The following is an 18,866-nucleotide window of genomic DNA, read 5'->3' on the forward strand; positions in this document are numbered from 1 at the left end:
CACACACACACAAACAACGTATGCATGCACATAACATATGTCACGCCAATAAGATTAGAACATTAACATTAAGATACATGAAATCCAAGTAAAATAAGAAAATATTTAAAAATCACTTCCGATCACACACACACACAAATGCTTGCTTGCCCGTGCTCACCCGCTCAGTCCCACATGCACGCATAATGTCTGCTCCCATACACTCGTCTGCTGGTGAAGTTCAGGTGTTGCTGTGGCGAGGGGGCTTGGGGGGTGGGAGGGTTCACTTAGTGTATTGGATGTTTTGATTGTGTGCGCGAATGGCTGTAGGAATAAATGAATTAATGTATCGAGATGTTCTTGCGCGTGGAGCTCTAAACCTACCACTTATGTCTGACCTTCTGCTATTAATGTCATCATGTAGTGGGTGTCTTACGTCGGTCAAAATTGTTATTAGTCTGTCAGTCAGTTTTCTATTGTGCATGTCGCTAAAGGTGTCTTGTCTTATACCCACCACCCCACCCGCTTTCCTAATGACTTTTTCCAACCTCTCTTTGTCATGTTTGGTCAGGTTTCCCCCCCAGCACACGGCTCCGTATGTTAAAACACTACAGACAACAGATGTGTAAAACATTTGGAGCATCTGCTTGCATACATTAAAAGATTTCATTTTTCTAAGACAGTACATGCGACTGTTGCTCTTTTTAATGAGTGCAGTTGAGTTTTCATTCCAAGACAGCTTATTGTCGATTATCACACCGAGATATTTGTATGAGTCTACTTGTTCGACCACTTCATTTTTTGTGATGATTTTACTTAAAGTTGATTTCTTTTTTCTGAAGTCGATTACAAGCTCTTTGGTTTTGCCAACATTCAGCTCAAGGAAATTTTCTTCACACCAGTAAATTCTTGTCTATCCATTAATACAGTACAGTAAATCATCATTAGTTAGTTCTTTTGTACCGTCCCCTTATATACCACTCGGGTGCACGGCTACATATATCTATTACAGATTGACGTAAGCTTATGGTTGGGCCAACAGCCAAGTCAGTGAGAGCTGAATGATCAGTGGTTCCCCCATTGCAATGGGAATTCATTTACATCTTAGTCTTTTGTGAAGGACTGTGGCTCTCAAACTAGGAGGCAATATTGTACTGGCTCTTACTGCTGCAGCCTTGAGGGGTGGGGGACAGTTAGCCTTTGAGAACCATCTTAAAACAAGACACTCTACACTACAATCAAATTCTAGCCTACACATCCACCCACAACCCACCCACTCACACAACCTTCCACCCGCCCCACCCTCCTATACCCCCCACACCTCACACACCTACCTACCCATACGTCCACCCACACATCCACCCACCCACACATAAACCCACTGACACATCCACCCACTGACACATCCACCCACACACCCACACACCCACACATCACTCACCCACACATCCACCCACACAACCACCCACCCACACATCCACCCACACATCCACCTACTCACACATCCACCCACCGACACATCCACCCACACACCCACCCAACCACACATCTACCCACACACCCACACACACACCCACACACCCACCCACCCAAACATCCACCCACCGACACATCTACCCACACCCACACATCCACCCACCCACCCACACATCAACCCACACCTCACCCAACCACACCCTACACACCTACTCACACCTCCACACCTCCACACACCCACCCACACACTCCACTCATTCAAACCCATCCACGGACACACCCATCCATCCACACCCCCATAATCCACCCACCCAAACCCCCACACCCCCACACACCAACACCCCCATCCACACCCCCACACATCCACCCCTCTACCCACACCCACACTGCCACCCCCACACATCTACACCCCCACCCACACACCCACACTGCCATCCCTCCACCCACATCCCCACCCCACCCCACCCACACCCCTACACATCCACCCCCACCTCCACACATCCACACCCCACCCACACATCCACACCCCACCCACACCCCCACACATCCACACCCCATCCACACACCCACACATCCACACCCCACCCACACCCCTACACATCCACCCACATCCCCACACATCCACCCACACTCCCACCCACATCCTCACGCATTCACACTCCCACCCACACCCCCACACATTCACACTCCCACCCACACCCCCACACATTCACACTCCCACACATTCACACTCCCACCCACACCCCCACACATTCACACCCCACCCACACCCCCACACATTCACACCCCCACACATCCACACCCCATCCACACCCCCACACATCCACACCCCACCCACACCCCTACACATCCACCCACATCCCCACACATCCACCCACACTCCCACCCACACCCTCACGCATTCACACTCCCACCCACACCCTCACGCATTCACACTCCCACCCACACCCCCACACATCCACACTCCCACCCACACCCCCACACATTCACACTCCCACCCACACTCCCATCCACACCCCCACTCATCCACACCCACATCCCCACATATTCACACCCCCACACATTCACACTCCCACCCCCCCCCCCACACATTCACACTCCACACACATATTCACACCCCCACCCACACTCCCACCCACATCCCCACACATCCCCACCCACACATTCACACCCCCACCCACACTCCCATCCACACCCCCACTCATCCAAACCCACACATTCACACCCCCACCCACACTCCCACCCACATCCCCACACATCCACACCCACACATTCACACCCCCACCCACACTCCCATCCACACCCCCACTCATCCACACCCACACATTCACACCCCCACCCACACTCCCACCCACATCCCCACACATCCACACCCCCACATTCACACCCCCACCCACACTCCCATCCACATCCCCACTCATCCACACCCACACATTCACACCCCCACCCACACTCCCACCCACATCCCCACACATCCACACCCACACATTCACACCCCCACCCACACTCCCATCCACACCCCCACTCATCCACACCCCCACCCACACCCCCACACATCCACACACCCCACACACATCCAGCCACACATTCACACCCCCACCCACATTCCCATCCACACCCCCACTCATCCACACCCCCACCCACACCGTCACACATCCACACCCCCACACACACATCCACCCACAGATCCACCCACAGCTCCACACCCACACATCCACCCACAGCCCCACACATCCACAACCCCACCTACCACCCCCACAAATCCACACCCCTACACATCCACCCACACAGCCATCAGATTCCCATGACTCACCCCAGGCTGGAGGCGCCACCTTCAGCATGTATCTGGAGAAGGGGCGGGCCTGCCCCCTGACCAGCATGACGTACTGCAGCACCGCCTGGGCCAGCGTCCACAGGAAGGTGACCAGGATGAGATAGTGCAGCGCCATGGCCACGCCCACACACAGCACGCGCTCCTGCACGCGCTGCACGCCCGCCAGGAAGATGACGAGGGACAGGAGCATGGCTAGCGCCATGTTGAACAGGGTCTGCTGGGGCAGGCTCTTCTGAAGCTTCCTGTGCCACACACACACAGCGATGACTATGACGATGTGACGATGACGATGTGACGGTGACGATGTTTTGATTCAGATAATTTTAATTAAGGGTATGGCCTCGTTTGAAAGGGTACAAACAATGACAGATTTTGATTAATAATGCGCACAATGATGACGCTGACGATTTTTGATTCAGTTAATTAATGTGTGTGGCCACGTTTGAAAGGGTAAACATAAATAAGACACATTTTGATTAATTAATAATTGCGCATGTTGATTATCAGTATACAGTGACAGACAGAGAGAGAGAGACGGAGAGAGAGAGGGATGGAGGGAGAGAGAGAAGGGGAAGAGAGATAGATAAGGGGAAGAGAGAGAGGGGGGAGAGAGGGGGGTGAAGAGATAGAGGGGGAGAGATGGAGAGAGAGAGAAGGGGAAGAGAGCGAGGGGGGAGAGAGAAGGGGAAGAGAGCGAGGGGGGAGAGAGAAGGGGAAGAGAGAGACGGACAGACAGAGAGAGAGAGAGGGAGTCGTCAGTCAACTTGAGTTGACTGTGAATGATGATGATTTACGGACAGTGTACTTAAGACATGACATCACGTGCAAAGTCTCTGTTCATGCCCCCAGAGAGAGAGAGAGAGAAAGAACACACACACACACACACACACACACACACACACACACAGGGAGGCAGAGACAGAGACAGAGAGAGACAAAGGGAGGGACAGAAAGGGACAGGGACGGAGAGAAAAGAGACCCAGACAGACAGACGGACAGACAGACAGACAGACAGAGAGGGGGAGCGGCTCACCTGACCAGAATGAAGGCGAGGATAGTGAGCGACAGCCCACAGATGGAGAAGGTCAGCCCCACCAGGCTGATCATCTTCAACTGGTCTTCATGGAAACGGGGCAAAGCCTCTTGTCCCGCAAAATCCTGTGAACACGGGGACAGCACGCACTGACTTCACAACACACCCACACCCCCACAAATCCATCCACACACAACACACTAAACCAGAGATAGTGTACAAATTTATAGCCTTCCCAATGGTAATTTCGATTTCAACTTGATATGTATCGTGTAATTGTCAGCAGTTGTGTTCAACAATGACCATCAGAAGAGCAGAGGAGGCAACTGCTGTCCCGACCATCTGGGCTAGAGTTTGAATATTGTGGAGAGTGTCCTGCCCAAGTTACATCCCCTCTCTCTTGACCAAAGGTCAAGTAGCCCCCGAGGCTGCAGCACTAAGCGCCAGTGTATTCCTGCCCCCGCAACAGTAGACATTGACCAACACGCAATGCACTAACCCCCACCCCAGCAAGCATTGTTTCTGGTATGCAGGTGCTTGAGCATGAGAAGCTTGTTGTTGATTCTCTGTATACTGTGTATGTATGACATTATTTACAAAACAATGATTAATTTCAGCCAGCCAACACGCTATAACAACACCACAGACTCGGTGACTACAGCTTACACGAATTCACTGACGTATGTTGTCACCCCATGCCGTAGCTTAATCAAGGGCATAGATTTACAGCTCGGCTGTTGTTTTCTTTTCTGCTGTTCTTGTACAACTCGTTTTCAACGCTATCACGTGAATGCATTAGTGCTGTGTCTAACTAATTCGTTTCAAACTTCAGATGACATGTTTCTTTTGTTTAAATGATACTCCGCGCGAAATGGTCGTGAAAAAGACATGACTGATTTCTCTCGTGTTGCCCATCACACCCCCTCACCCCATCCGCACACCACAACCCAGCACCAACCCATCTCCACCTTTCCCCGCCCTCCGCACACACCCATATTCACACACTCAACCCCCACCTGCCCCTCCCTCCCCACTCACAAATACACTCTCCCTCGCCACCACCACCACCACCACCATATCCCCGTCTCTCATCCCCTCCCTCACCTCTGCCGCCCCTCTCAACCCACTCCCAACACTGACCATGAGGAGGGCAAAGTTGGTCAGGTGGTCACAGACACAGGTCACTCTACCAGATACGACCCCGTGCAGACGACAGCCCTCTGAGGACCAGTCTCCGTGGCCCTCCTGCAGCTTGAAGTCCCAGAACACACACTGACTGCTGCTCTCCACCGCTGAGGTCGTCGGCAGAAGCTGCAACCAATGTTCAACAGCCAGAAAACTGCACTTGTGACTGCTGCTATCTTCAGCTGCTTTGAAGACTACGAGTCGAAGTACCCAACTTCTCCTCTCCCAAGTGGGTTCATAATTTTTTTCCACTTGTTTTTTTTGTATCCTGTTTTGAAAGAACCCAGGCAGTCAACCCCCCTTTTTTAATACCCAATGTGGATGTTGTTGTGTTGTTTTTTTGTCACAGTACACTTCATGTCATTGTTGTTTTGTACTGTATTGTATTACTTTGTGTTGTTTTGTATTCCATTGTATTGCTCTGTGTTTTGTATTGTGTTGTATTGTGCTGTGTTGTTTTGTATTGAATTGTATTGTTATGTGTTGTTTTGTATTGTATTGTATATTTTTGTCACAGCACACCCAACTGTCATTGTTGTTTCGCACTGTATTGTATTGTTTTGTATTGTTTTATATTGATTTGTATTGTACTGTTCTGTGTTGTTTTGTATTCTATTGTATTGCTTTGTGTTGTTTTGTATTCTATTGTATTGCTCTGTGTTGTTTTGTATTGATTTGTATTGTATTGTTTTGTGTTGTTTGCAATGTATGTATTGCTCTGTATTGTTTTGTATTGTATTGTATTACTACTACTTTTTTGTCGCAACAGACTTCACTGTGTATTGTTTTGTTTTGTGTTGTTTTGTATTAGATTGTATTGTCGTGTATTACTTTTGCTTTTTGTCACAACAGACTTCACTGTCATTGTGTTGTGTTGTGTTGTATTGCGTTGTACAACTATTACTTTTGCACAACCAAAGTGAATGATGCGCTACTTTTTGTCGCAACACATTTCACTGTCATTGTATTGTATTGTGTTGTATTGTATTGTGTTGTAGTGTGTTTTAGTGTATTGCTTTGTACTGGATTGTATTTTATTGTATTGTATTACTATTACTTTTCTGCAACCAAAAGGAGGAGTTTGTATTATACTCCATGTTTGGTGTTAAATATACTTACCATGTCAAACTGATGCAAACTAGGCCTATTGGTTTGCTCTGCTTGGCCAAATTTCGCGCGGCTAACAGTGAAAAGACGGGCCCACCGCTCTCAGCCAATCAAACGCCTCTAAAAACTATAAGCGCTTAATCATTCCGTGGCCATGAACAAAAATGCCCCATGAGAACCACGGCGGAGACGCGGGGACGGACGGGCGGGCATTCGAGTTTGACATGGTAAGTATATTTAACACCAAACATGGAGTATAATACAAACTCATCCTTTTGGTGTCATATACTGTACCATGTCAAACTGATGCAGAATTTAAAGCAAATGGAGGAGGGCAACGCCTACTGGTTCATATGGGGAGCCCTTGTAACTGAGACGGCAGTGTTAGCCGCGACAAAGGAAATCCCCTTGGAACCGTCAGCCCTGGTCATACGGAAATTCCTGAGGTAGAAGTTGATGAAGGGATTCTCAGACCGGCAGAAGGCTGCCTCCAAGACATGCTGCGTTGGCACTGAGTGCTGGAAAGCAGCCGAAGTAGCTATGGCCCGCATTTCGTGTGCTCTGGGATGAAGACAGCTGATATCCCTGTGTGCATGAGAGTAGGCTCTACGAATGACTTGGGAAACCTGGCGGGAAATGGTGCCTGCAGCGATGTCTTTCTTGTAATTCTCATTGAGGGAGATGAACAGACACCTCTGAGAAGAACGCCTATGGCGAGACCTATCCCAATAATATTTGAGACACCGAACAGAACAGGTGCCTATCCTCATCATCTTGGGCAAGAATATCAGACAAAGGTCTGACCCTCAGAGAGGGGGAAGGAACCTCAGGGTCTTGGTTCTTAGCCAGAAACTCTGGAAGGAAACGAATAGTGATGGAACCATCTCTGTGGAAGGCCAGATCTTGTGGCATTCCACTGAGCCCATACAGCTCACTTCTACGACTGCCTGTGGCCAGCCACAGAAGGAAAGTGGTCTTGAGGGTGAGGATGTCAAAAGGAATAGTCCCCAATGGTAGGAAGGGCTGTTTTCGAATGAAATCCAGCCCCAGGAACAAGTCCCAGAGGGGCACTCTTCTGGGGTCTCTAGCTTCCTTCAGAGGGGCACCCCTAGCCACCTCTCTGAGCAGGCAATCCGCTTCAAAGGCGGAACCACCAAGCTGTTTGTGGTACAGAAGGCAGACCTGTACCCTCGCACAGAACTAGCAGACAGGATGAACCGAGGAGCAGAGGGCCAGAAAGTTGGCCAGCTGCATGCTCGTAAGGTTCGTAGGGGTAATGCCCTGAGCTGTACACCACCGCAACCATTTCTTCCAGCGAAAGTCATACAAAGTCTCCGTTCCCTGCCTCCTTGCTCTGGTGACTATGGAGAGGAGGTCAGAGGAGGCACACCCCTTGATCAGCACAGCCGACACAGAGGCCGACCGAGGGGTTGAGGACTTCAATGGTGATGCTGACAGTTCTGACCGCACAGCAGCCATGCGTGCTGGTGGAGCAGTTGAGGATTGGAATGTGGAGTGCCCGAGCGAGGCTGCCTCAGCAGATGAGATTTGGTTTCAAGTTCCAGGGGTGGGAACATGTGTCAGGGACTGAAGGTCCGGAAACCAGGTCTGGACTGGCCATTTCGGCGCAATGAGGATCAGCTGCGGGTGTTCCAATCTGTCTTTCCGTATCACCTTGGACAGAATTGGAAAGGGAGGAAACGCGGAGGCAATCAGACTGCTCCAATCTAGAGAGAGAGCATCCACTGCCCACACTTCTGGGTCGGCAACCGAAGAGACGGAAGTGGGAAGTCTCAAGGTCCACCATCGGCCGAAACCACTGTTCCCACACCCCCTGAAGGCTGTCCTTGTCCAGGGTGCACTCTGTGCGTATGACACTCTTGGACCTGCTAAGAGCATCTGCCAAGAAGTTGGTTTTTCCTGCTCAGTGTCTCGCTGAAAGTGCAATGCCCTTGCTGTGGCACCAACGGAGGAGAGCCTCAGTCCGCATGGAGAGGTCTGCCGAGTGCGCTCCCCCATTTGTTCACATAACATGCGACCGTCGTCTTGTCCGTGAACAAGCAGATGGTCTTGCCAGTGGCCTCCCCCATGAAGTGCAGGAGAGTCCTGCGAACTGCCTCCAGTTCCAGAACATTGATGTGGCACAGGCGCTCCTCCGGGGACCAAGTCCCTGCTGCATAGAGTGAGTCCATGTGGGCTCCCCAGCCCAGGGAGGAGGCGTCTGTGAAGAGTGCCACCTGAAGAGTAGGTGGGGCTAAGGGCACCCCTTGTGTCCGAAGGGGGGTGATTAACCACTCTGATGTCACCTCGAGGAACCACTCGCCCAGACATATCTGGGTATCCCATGGCTGAGTGCTCTGGGACCGGCGTAACCTCAGTGCCCTCTGGAGAGGGCGCTTGAGAACCCTGTCCGGGGGAATGAGAGGTGCCATGGACTCCATCATGCCCAAGAGGGAAGAAAGTGTCTGCGCTGTATCTTGGGAGGAGTGGCGCCAGTGGCTGAGGAGGACTGCCAGACGGTCCCAGTGATCTGGCGCCAGAGAGACTATCATAGACCGCGTGTCAAATCTCATCCCTAAGAAGTTGAAGGACTGACGTGGGGACAGATCACATATCTGCTGGTCCATGAGGAAGCCCAGTTGGGAGCAAAGGTCTAGAAGTCTGGCCGTATGACTCAGGCACAGGGCCTGCGACTGGGCCAGGAATAGCAAGTCGTCCAGGAACACACAGAGACAAATGGATTCCGAGCGGACAATGGACACCAATTCCCGCACCACCTTGGTAGACAGGAAAGGGGCAAGGGACAGACCAAATGGGAGGGCCGGGAACTGGAACCCCTTGTCCCTCCACACGAACCTCAGGTACCGACGGGATGCCGAATGGATGAGTATATGAAAATAAGCATCTTCCAGATCGATAGAGGTAGGCCAATCACCTTGTTGGATGGTCTCCCGAATCTGTGCCTGTGTGTCCCTCTTGAATTTGATTTTGGGGAGGAATTTGTTGAGGGGGGACCAGTCCAAAACTGGTTTCCACCCTCCCGAGACCTTTGGAATCACCAACAACCAGCCGTAAAAACCGGGGCCCAGGTCCGAGAGTTGAGATATAGCCCCATGAGGAGTGGGTGCGATATCTCTTTTTCTAGGACGCTCTCCTGCTCCGTCGAGCTGGGCACCTAAGGAGGAGGAGTGGATCTTAGAGGGGGGAGGTCCTCCACCCAAGACAGCATGTACCCCGACTCTAGCACCGACATAATCCCGTCGTTGAGTCCCAGAGCACACCACTGATGTGCATGCCGGGACAAGTTTCCTACTTGGAGGGGCTGAACAACTGGCGGTGCTGAATCGGGGCCCAGTCATTGGGGGTGCTGCCTTCTGCCAGTTCTGGCCTTGGGCATGGCCGGTCGGCTTGGACGGACATAAGGTGGTTTATTCCTCTGCCCCTGATTCAGCACACGCTGCCTTGACAGGCGGCGTGGTATATGGAGGGGCCCTGGTGGCCGGTCTCTTCAATGGCATAGAACCCTGGAGCCCATGAGAGGTGTGGGCCAAATATGAGGCCACCTCCCTGTTTGTCTCTGCCCTGTGGCTGACAAAATGGGGCGGGAACTGGCCGAAGAGGGAGTGCTGCTGTGCTGGGATGGACCGCAGGGCAGCCCTCTCCTCCACAGGAATGTTAGAGAGGCTGAAAATGGCATCACGCCGCGCTAGCACAGTATTGAAGTGAAGGCTGGTAGCTGTGTCTGCAGCTGCCGTGAGACCAGATGCTACCCTATTGCCAAAAGCGTGTAACCTCTGGTCGGTGAAGAGGCCCGGCGGGACAGAGGAAGGAGACCCCTTGTCCTGATTAACCGGACACTGTTCCCACAGCTCATTGGCCCTGTGAAGGAACGTGTCGAAGGTGTACGCCGTGGAAACCTCGAGGGGGCAGCGGCGGGCCAATTTGTCCCACTCTGCTAACGTTTTAAAGGATAGGTTAGCTGAAGTGGGGAAGGTGGTGCGCTGTGAGACCAACATCCTGTCCTGTGCGGAGGGCTCTGCTCCGCTGTAGGCAGGGTGGTCCTGTGTGTACCAGGACCACACCCCTCCCTTGGAGGAATCTTTAAGAAACTTTCCCAGGGAAAAGGCGCCCGGGGCAGAGAGGGACTCCCTGCCTGGAGGAGGGATGGAAGCAGCACCCCTGACAGTGCGGGCTGGCTTATTAAGCCATACCTGCACCATTTCTGGCACTCTGAGTTGCCTTGTGGTTCTGGAGTTAGAGTCACATGGCGTAAGGAGGGTCAAGGGCAACAAAGTAGCCTGAGGGACTGATTCGGCCTACGTGACCCTATTGGGGAGGATCAGTTCGAGCTCGGCAAAGTCTGAGTTTGGTTCAGGCTGGTCCCTAGGGAGGCATGGGCTCAATCTGTCCCCCCTGGGATGTGGGCGAAGAGTGCTCATCTGCTTGTTCGTCCTCATCCGAAGACAGGGGCTCCCACTCTTGTTCGCAGTCCATCCCCTGCTGGGTGCCATCCCAAGTGGATGTACCCACTGGGGCGTCCTGTGAGCTGTGGTCAGCCCAGCGGGATGAGCTGGGACGATCCCGAGCAGGGACCATGGCCACAGCTGTTATGTCCTTGACACCTGAAGTGGGTGGGGAGCGTGTGGACCGTAGGTCCAACCATGCTTGGGATGGTGGGTGCCACACCTTTTCAGAGAGGGCGTCCCTGGATGCAAGAATGACCCACAAGTGCTGTGTGGGGACAAACACCCACTCATCTCACTGTAGGACCGAGGGCTGGGCAGGTGGGGACTGCCGGCTCCGCCAGGCCGAGTAGGGCCCCTGAGCAGCCGTCGGTCCTGACAAGGAGGCCGTTGTGACCGTGGAGGTCACCTGTGGGTTGACAGAGGCCCGATTTGTGGACAGAGTGGCAATATTGGTCGAGGAGCTCGACCTGACCAACAAGAAGTCGATCCCACTTGTCGGGGCTGTGTGTGTCACCCTGTGAGATGTGCTGGGTTGGGTCTGGTGGGGAGCGGACAAGGGGCTGGCCCTTGGTGCTCCCGGCAACCCAGTGTGCACCCTAGGTGCGCCCCAGTACGGGTAGAATGGGGGTAACCACCCGTGGGCACCAGCCATACTGTGACCCGAACCCCAAGGGTCACTGGTGCGTTGACCTCCATGAAGGGAACAACCTGGCCAAGTCGGAGGGAGGTCAGGTCCGACTTGGGTGTCAGTCCCGCCCGAAGACGAGCGGGCTGACTGCCCGGAACCGCCTGACACGCACGGGCCTCCCCCAGCAGGGGAGACCGGCCGGATAGCGGGAAGACCTGCCGAGCAGGTTGCCACGCGCCCCGAATCCCCTCCCGTGGGGAGACTGGGGTGGCTTGGCCCAGGGTGGGCAAAGTAGAGATCCCCCCCGGAACCAAATTTTTCTCCCCCCCCAAAAGGAGGTGGGGGAGGGGGGTCGACAGAGAAGGGAGGAGGGGGAACAACAATGGGGCACGTGAGGGCCGTCTCCGAGTGGGGACCCGGGTAATGGCCGGGCGCGGCCTCCCCTTGGGAGTCCGCGCCTAGCTGCGAGTCCCCACAGCACGGAGATGACTTGTCATTCACCCTTCTCCCTGCCTCGCGCTGGGACACCTCGGGAGGCGACGCTCGTACCTCTTTCCCCCCCGGTCCCCTTCATGACCGTTTTACTGGTACGAACGTCGCCTCCGCGATCAGCGTCTAACGACGCATCGCCGCGGTCCGTATCGGGAGGAATCATGAGCTCCGGGCCTGGGAGAGTCTCTTACCGAGTCTCAATCCCAGCATCATGATCCCCAGCCTTCGTGGTATGGCACACGAGGCATGGAACCCGCGCTTAGGCACCCAGCGAAAATCCGACCCCCAACAGAGAAAGGAAAGACAGGATCGACTTAGAGGCAGAAAAAATCGAACGAATCGAGGGTGCCGAGTCGAATCGAGTACACAGAATGTAAGAATACAATAAACACAAGCCGCATGCAACAAAATAAGGCCAAAAAGATACGCTGAATAGCCGAAAAAAGTGTAAGACGAGACAGAGCGTAAACCTGACAAGATGGCGTGGAGAGCCTTGGCCAAAGGAATGATTAAGCGCTTATAGTTTTTAGAGGCGTTTGATTGGCTGAGAGCGGTGGGCCCGTCTTTTCACTGTTAGCCGCGCGAAATTTGGCCAAGCAGAGCAAACCAATAGGCCTAGTTTGCATCAGTTTGACATGGTACAGTATATGACACCAAAGTGAATGTTGTTGTGTTACCTTTTGTCAAAACACACTTCACTGTCATTGTATTGTATTGTATTGTATTGTATTGTATTGTATTGTATTGTATTGTATTGTACTACTATCACTTTTGCAAATGCTTTATTTTACAACCGAAACCATTTGCAAGGGATAACACTTTTGTGGCCGTGTTTTTTTTTTGTTTTTGTTTTTTTGTTTTTTTAATTTAGATTTTTTACAGCGCCGAGTGCATTGTGCACACGGAACATCCGTCCACTGTCAGTCCCGGGTGGCTAATGTCCATGGGGCCCAGTGGAAGAAAGAGACTTCTGGAGAGAGTGGGATTTGATCCCTTGCCCCCATATTCTGTTGCTTCCTTGGCGGACAGACGCGTTACCGCTGGGCCATCGCTGCACTGTGGTAGAGACACACAGATATCAAACTCCCACTCTCACTGCAAGATTGCAGAAGTGAATGTGGCTCAGTTATAAGCCTGTCAATATCTAATATCTATACTCTTTGTCCACTCATTCTGAGATTATTCTCCGAGTTTTCGCTTAAAGGACTTCACCAGGCAAATCATAGAACAGCATCTTCCTTGTATCTCATTCTCTAACCCTGTCCTTTAAAGTGGGAAGATTTGAGTAATAAACTTTTTGTAACGCGTCCGCCTAGGAAGTGAGAGAATCTGAGCACACAGGAATCCCACAATTGGCAGCGTTTTCTCCTCCTCCACTAGACCTTGAGTGGTGGTCTGGACGCTAGTCATTTGGATGAGACGATAAAGTGAGGTCCCGTGAGCAGCATGCATTTAGCGCACGTAAAAGAACCCACTGCAGCAAAAAGGATTGTCTCTGGCAAAGTTCTGGAGAAATGTTTATTGAAACAAATGCACGTGCACGCAGAAATAGGGCGGACCTGTGGCGACGCGGGAAAAGCCCGAATTTTACACAGAGAAATCTGTTGTGACAAAATGTAATGCATACGTAATACAATATGGTAAAGACGAATAGAGATCAATACCCTGCGTTCGCTGTCAAATTATTCCATAATTATTCACAATGACACGGAAACGAATTACGAGTTCCTGAAGGTAACTCATTAGACTCTGCTCGAATAGGCAGCTTATTACGCAAATGACTCCTACATTGCGGGGATTTACAACGGTCATAGACGAAATCTAAGCCCACTCGTGTCTACGAGTAAACGTGGCAGTCGGAACCCACCATCAAATCAGAAGACTCTATTTTTGCACAGCGCTCTGAACTTGGCTTCTGACCGAAGATAGGCGCTATGTATGTATCACTACTACTGCTGCTGCTGCTACCACTCTACTACTACTACTACTACCACCACCACCACCACTCTACTAGTACTACTACTACCACCACCACCACCACTCTACTAGTACTACTACTACCACCACCTCCACCACCACCATCACCACCACAACCACGACTACTACTACTACCACCACCACCTCCATTACTACTACTACTGCCACTACTACTACTACTGCTACCACCACCTCCACCACCACCATCACTACTACTACTGCTACCACCACCACCACCACTACTACTACTACTACTGCTATAAGTAATAATAATAATAATATTGTACATTTATGTAGCACCCTTTCTCACTAAGAGCTCTGGGCTCTTTACACGAAAGAAAAATATTACAAGTAACATAAAACATTCATGGCCACTCTTTCTCAAAAACCCTCCCCACACTCACACTCTGCCTTTTCCACTCTACATACATCAAAAGTGAGCTGACATGGGTGGCGTTGGAGAAAAGGAAGCTGAGAGTACTTATAGATAGGTTTTGAAAAGATGAGTCTTTAGTAATGAGCGAAAAGCAGAAATAGAATCAGATGCACGAATATGATAAGGAAGGAAGGTTGTTCCAGATGTGAGGAGCAGCAAAGAAGAAAGAACGTTCACCATAGGTTCTTGTATTGACGCGAGGGAGTTTCAAAAGGTAACCGTCAGAGGAAGAGCGGAGATTTCATGTGGGAGTGTAAACGCTGATAAGGTCAGAAAGATAAGTAGGTCCTGCTGAGTGGAAAGCAGAATAGCGACTTTGTATTTAATTCTGGCTTCAGTGGGGAGCCAATGTAGAGTGCGGAGGTGAGGAGAAATGTGATCAGTACGTGGGACTCTGAGAGTCAGACGGGCAGCATTGTTTTGAAGTTTTTGAATTCGCTGAAGAATATTTTGTGGACAGCCTATGAGAAGAGAATTACAGTAGTCAATTCGTCACAGCACAAAAGCAGAAATAAGAGTTTTAGAAGTTTCAACAGAAAGGTACTGACGGATAGATTTGATGCGACGAAGTTCACAATTGACTATGGGTATCAGATTTACTACCTGAGCATGCATGCTGAGGTTTCAGTCAAGAATGACTCCAAGGTTCCTTGCTGATTTAGAAAACTGAATTGTGGCATCACCAACCACAATAGAGGCAGGAAAAGAAGTAGATGTAGACATTCTTGTAGAGGAAATAAGCATAGCTTCAGTTTTGTCATCATTCAACTTTAGTTTGTTGAATGTCATCCAGGATTTAACATCGAGAATACAATCCTGCATTGACAGAATCAGACTATGTACTTGATTTTGTTCTGCAGACTTTTGTAGCTGAGCATCATTAGCAAAAGAGTGGTGGATAACAGAATGGCCAGAAATGACATCAGAAAGAGGAGCAGTGTACAGAACGAACAGAACGGGGCCCAGGACAGAGCCTTGTGGCACACCATAGGAGATCAGGGCTGGATCAGACTTAAAGTTACTAACAGAGACAATCTGGAAGTGGTTGGATAGGTATGAAGAAAACCAACTCAGAACTGTAGAGGGAATCCCCAAAACATGTTCAAGTCTGGAAAGGAGTATGCTGTAGTCTGTTGTGTCAAACGCAGCCGACAGATCTAGCAAAGTTAACACAGATAATTTACCTTCATCAACAGACAGTAACAGGTCGTTAACTGTGTCCGAAATCCTGTGAGCTTGACCCTGTGCCGTCTTCTTTGTTGGTTGAATGTACTGATGTTCTACTGCCACATATTACTCATGTCATCAATTCTTCCTTACTGTCTGGTTGTTTCCCTGAAAGCTTCAAATCTGCTGTTGTACGTCCACTCATCAAGAAACCATCTTTGGATCATAATTGTTTGAAAAATTATCGACCTGTCTCTAATCTGTCATTTTTATCAAAACTGCTAGAAAAGATCATATTGTCTCAGCTCTTAGCTCATCTGGAACAAAATGGTTTACTTAATTCCCACCAGTCAGCTTATAGACGTGGTCATAGTTGCGAAACAGCCCTTCTTAGAATAGTGAATGATTTGCTTTCGGGATTTGATGAGGATAAGATATCTGTTCTCGCTCTCTTAGATTTGTCAGCAGCTTTTGACACTATCGACCACTCTATCCTCTTGAACAGACTTAAAACTTCTTTTGGTATTCGTGACACTGCACTAGCATGGATCACGTCTTACCTATCAGATCGTACACAGAAAGTGTGTGTAAATGGTAGATACTCTTGAGTATCTGCCTTGAAATATGGTGTCCCACAAGGGTCCGTCCTAGGTCCTGTTCTTTTCGTGCTGTATGCGGCTCCTGTGTCGTATGTCATCAGTCATCATGCGATGTCGCATGAGAGCTTTGCTGATGACACACAACTTTATCAGTCGGCTTCCATAGCTGAATTTGATGCATGGTGACTCAAACACAGGAGTGCATTGCTGGCCTAAAGGACTGGATGACTCTCAACAAGCTGCAATTAAATGATGATAAGACTGAATTTATGATAACCTGTCCAAAGAAGTTTCGTCAACATCCTTCCTTCCCTGACTCTGTTCTGATCAATAGCACACTTTCTCCCTCTGTTCGCAGTCTTGGTGTAATCCTGGACCAGTCTCTTTCCTTCCAACAGCACATTTCGAATATCTGTAAAGTTGCCTATTTGGAACTGCGTAGAATCAGCTCTATCCGCCACTATCTCTCAACCGATGCAACCAAGACACTTGTATGCTCTCTGGTTCTCTCAAGATTGGATTACTGCAACTCTCTTTTGGCCGGCCTTCCCAAATATTTGTTAGACAGACTCCAACGAATTCAGAATAACGCTGCCAGACTCATTTGCAGAGCTTCTAAATTTGACCATGTTTCTCCTCTCCTTCAGTCTCTCCACTGGTTGCCTGTTTCTGATCGAATAGACTATACGCTATCCACTCTGACCTTTTCTGCAGTCAACGGATCTGGCCCCAAGTATCTTTCTGAACTCATCCATATCTATACCCCGTCTCGCCAGCTCCGTTCTTCCTCTGATACTCGACTTCTCAGGATACCTCACGTCAGAAGTAAGACCTATGGACACAGATCGTTTTCTTTTCAATCGCCAAAGACGTGGAACAAGCTCCCTGATAACCTCCGTCATTCTGATTCCCTCGCATCTTTTAAATCTCGTCTCAAAACTCACCTTTTCCCTCAGCAATAAGTTCAATTGTGGCAGGTCCACTTCCTTTTCGTTAGGTGTGCTTGACTATGTGTGTATACATATGTATGTGTACATAACTACATGCATGTATGTGAATGCGTATTGTGTTTGCGTGTGTTTATGTAAGTTTGTGCCTGCCTATGTGTGCGTATGTGTTAGAGTAGCTGTTAGATACACATGTATGTTAAAATGTACGTATGCAGTGTGTGTGCGTGCGTGCGTGCGTGCGTGCGTGCGTGCGTGTGTGTGTGTGTGTGTGTGTGTGTGTGTGTGTGTGTGTGTCTGTGTGTGTGTGGTCACATTTTGGTGTGTGTATGTAACATAGATATAATGTTTTATGTTAACAAGAGCGTTTTTGTAAAGCACCTAGAGCAGATTTCTGGATAGTGTGCTATATAAGTATCCATTATTATTATTATTATTATTATTACTTTTGACAAAGCAGTTTCAGTGCTATGATCAGATCTATATGCTGACTGAAAAGAAGAGAACAGGTTTTTCCATGCTAAATGGTCTGAAAGTTGGGAGAGAACAATTTTTTCAATAATTTTGGACACAAAAGCAAGGTTGGATGGATACAGGGCGAAAACTTTGAATAGAATAGAACAGAATATGTCTTTATTACCAAGTGTACCGGGGTCACAAGGAATATTGAGGGGTGGAGGGGTGGGGGTGGGGATAGCACATAACAATGTACAAACACAAATCGAAAATCATACACAAACACAGATACAGAAATTAGGATACATACAAGTGCATATCAATATAAACACTTGTGCATACTCATACATGCACGCACTGCACACACACACACACACACACACACACACACACACACGTTTGAACAGAAGCCGCATATTACATGTGGATGGGACTGATGACTAGATCTTCAAGTAGATGTTTGTTGATTGCACAATTCTAGTTATCAGACTGGATTTGTTCGAGAGACAGGGCATTGACTACTTTCGGGAAAAAGCTATTGGCGAAGCGATTGGTTTTCGTCCTAATACTTCTGTACCGTCGACCAGAGGGGAGCAGATCGGAAATCCCAAAAGCTGGATGTGATTCATCCTGGCTGATTGATTTTGCTTTTTTAAGTAGCCGCTTATAATAAATGTCTTCTAGAGAAGGTAGATCAGCCCCGGTGATCTTGGTGGCAGTTTTTACGATTCTGTTCAGGACTGCGACTTCTGCCTTGGAAATGTTTCCGTACCAAACAGTAATAGCGAAGGTTAACACGCTTTCAATGACTGTTCGGTAGAAATCAACCATGATTTTTTTTCTAATTCCGAACTTTTTGAGGCGCCGAAGAAAGTACAGGCGCTGTTGTGCTTTCTTTACATTTTTTTCCGTATTTTTCTCCCTTTTCAAATCGTTGGAAATGATCAGTCCGAGAAATTTAAATTCGCTGATGATCTCTGCTTGCTTGTCTTAATGTCTTTAATACAAGTAGTGAGGGGTCAGATCTGGTCTTCCTGAAATCTAAAATTAATTCTTTTGTTTTTGATACGTTGAGTTCTAAGTT

General features: G+C 49.5%; 1 protein-coding gene across 2 annotated transcripts in view; it reads right to left on the bottom strand.

Annotated features, from left to right (window-relative positions):
* The window catches only part of LOC143274763 (adhesion G-protein coupled receptor G6-like), a 77,177-nt gene that overhangs the window by 14,562 nt on the left and 43,749 nt on the right, over positions 1 to 18,866 (bottom strand). For both annotated transcript variants that reach the window (XM_076578686.1, XM_076578685.1), the window contains exons 14-16: positions 5,463 to 5,633; positions 4,323 to 4,447; positions 3,269 to 3,531 (exon numbers count right to left, since the gene is read on the bottom strand). In XM_076578686.1, coding sequence (XP_076434801.1) covers positions 3,269 to 3,531; positions 4,323 to 4,447; positions 5,463 to 5,633 — 559 coding nt within the window. The remainder of the gene's footprint in view (positions 1 to 3,268; positions 3,532 to 4,322; positions 4,448 to 5,462; positions 5,634 to 18,866) is intronic.

The sequence above is a fragment of the Babylonia areolata genome, chromosome 29 (assembly GCF_041734735.1).
Source record: "Babylonia areolata isolate BAREFJ2019XMU chromosome 29, ASM4173473v1, whole genome shotgun sequence".
Taxonomy (NCBI): Eukaryota; Metazoa; Mollusca; class Gastropoda; order Neogastropoda; family Buccinidae; genus Babylonia; species Babylonia areolata.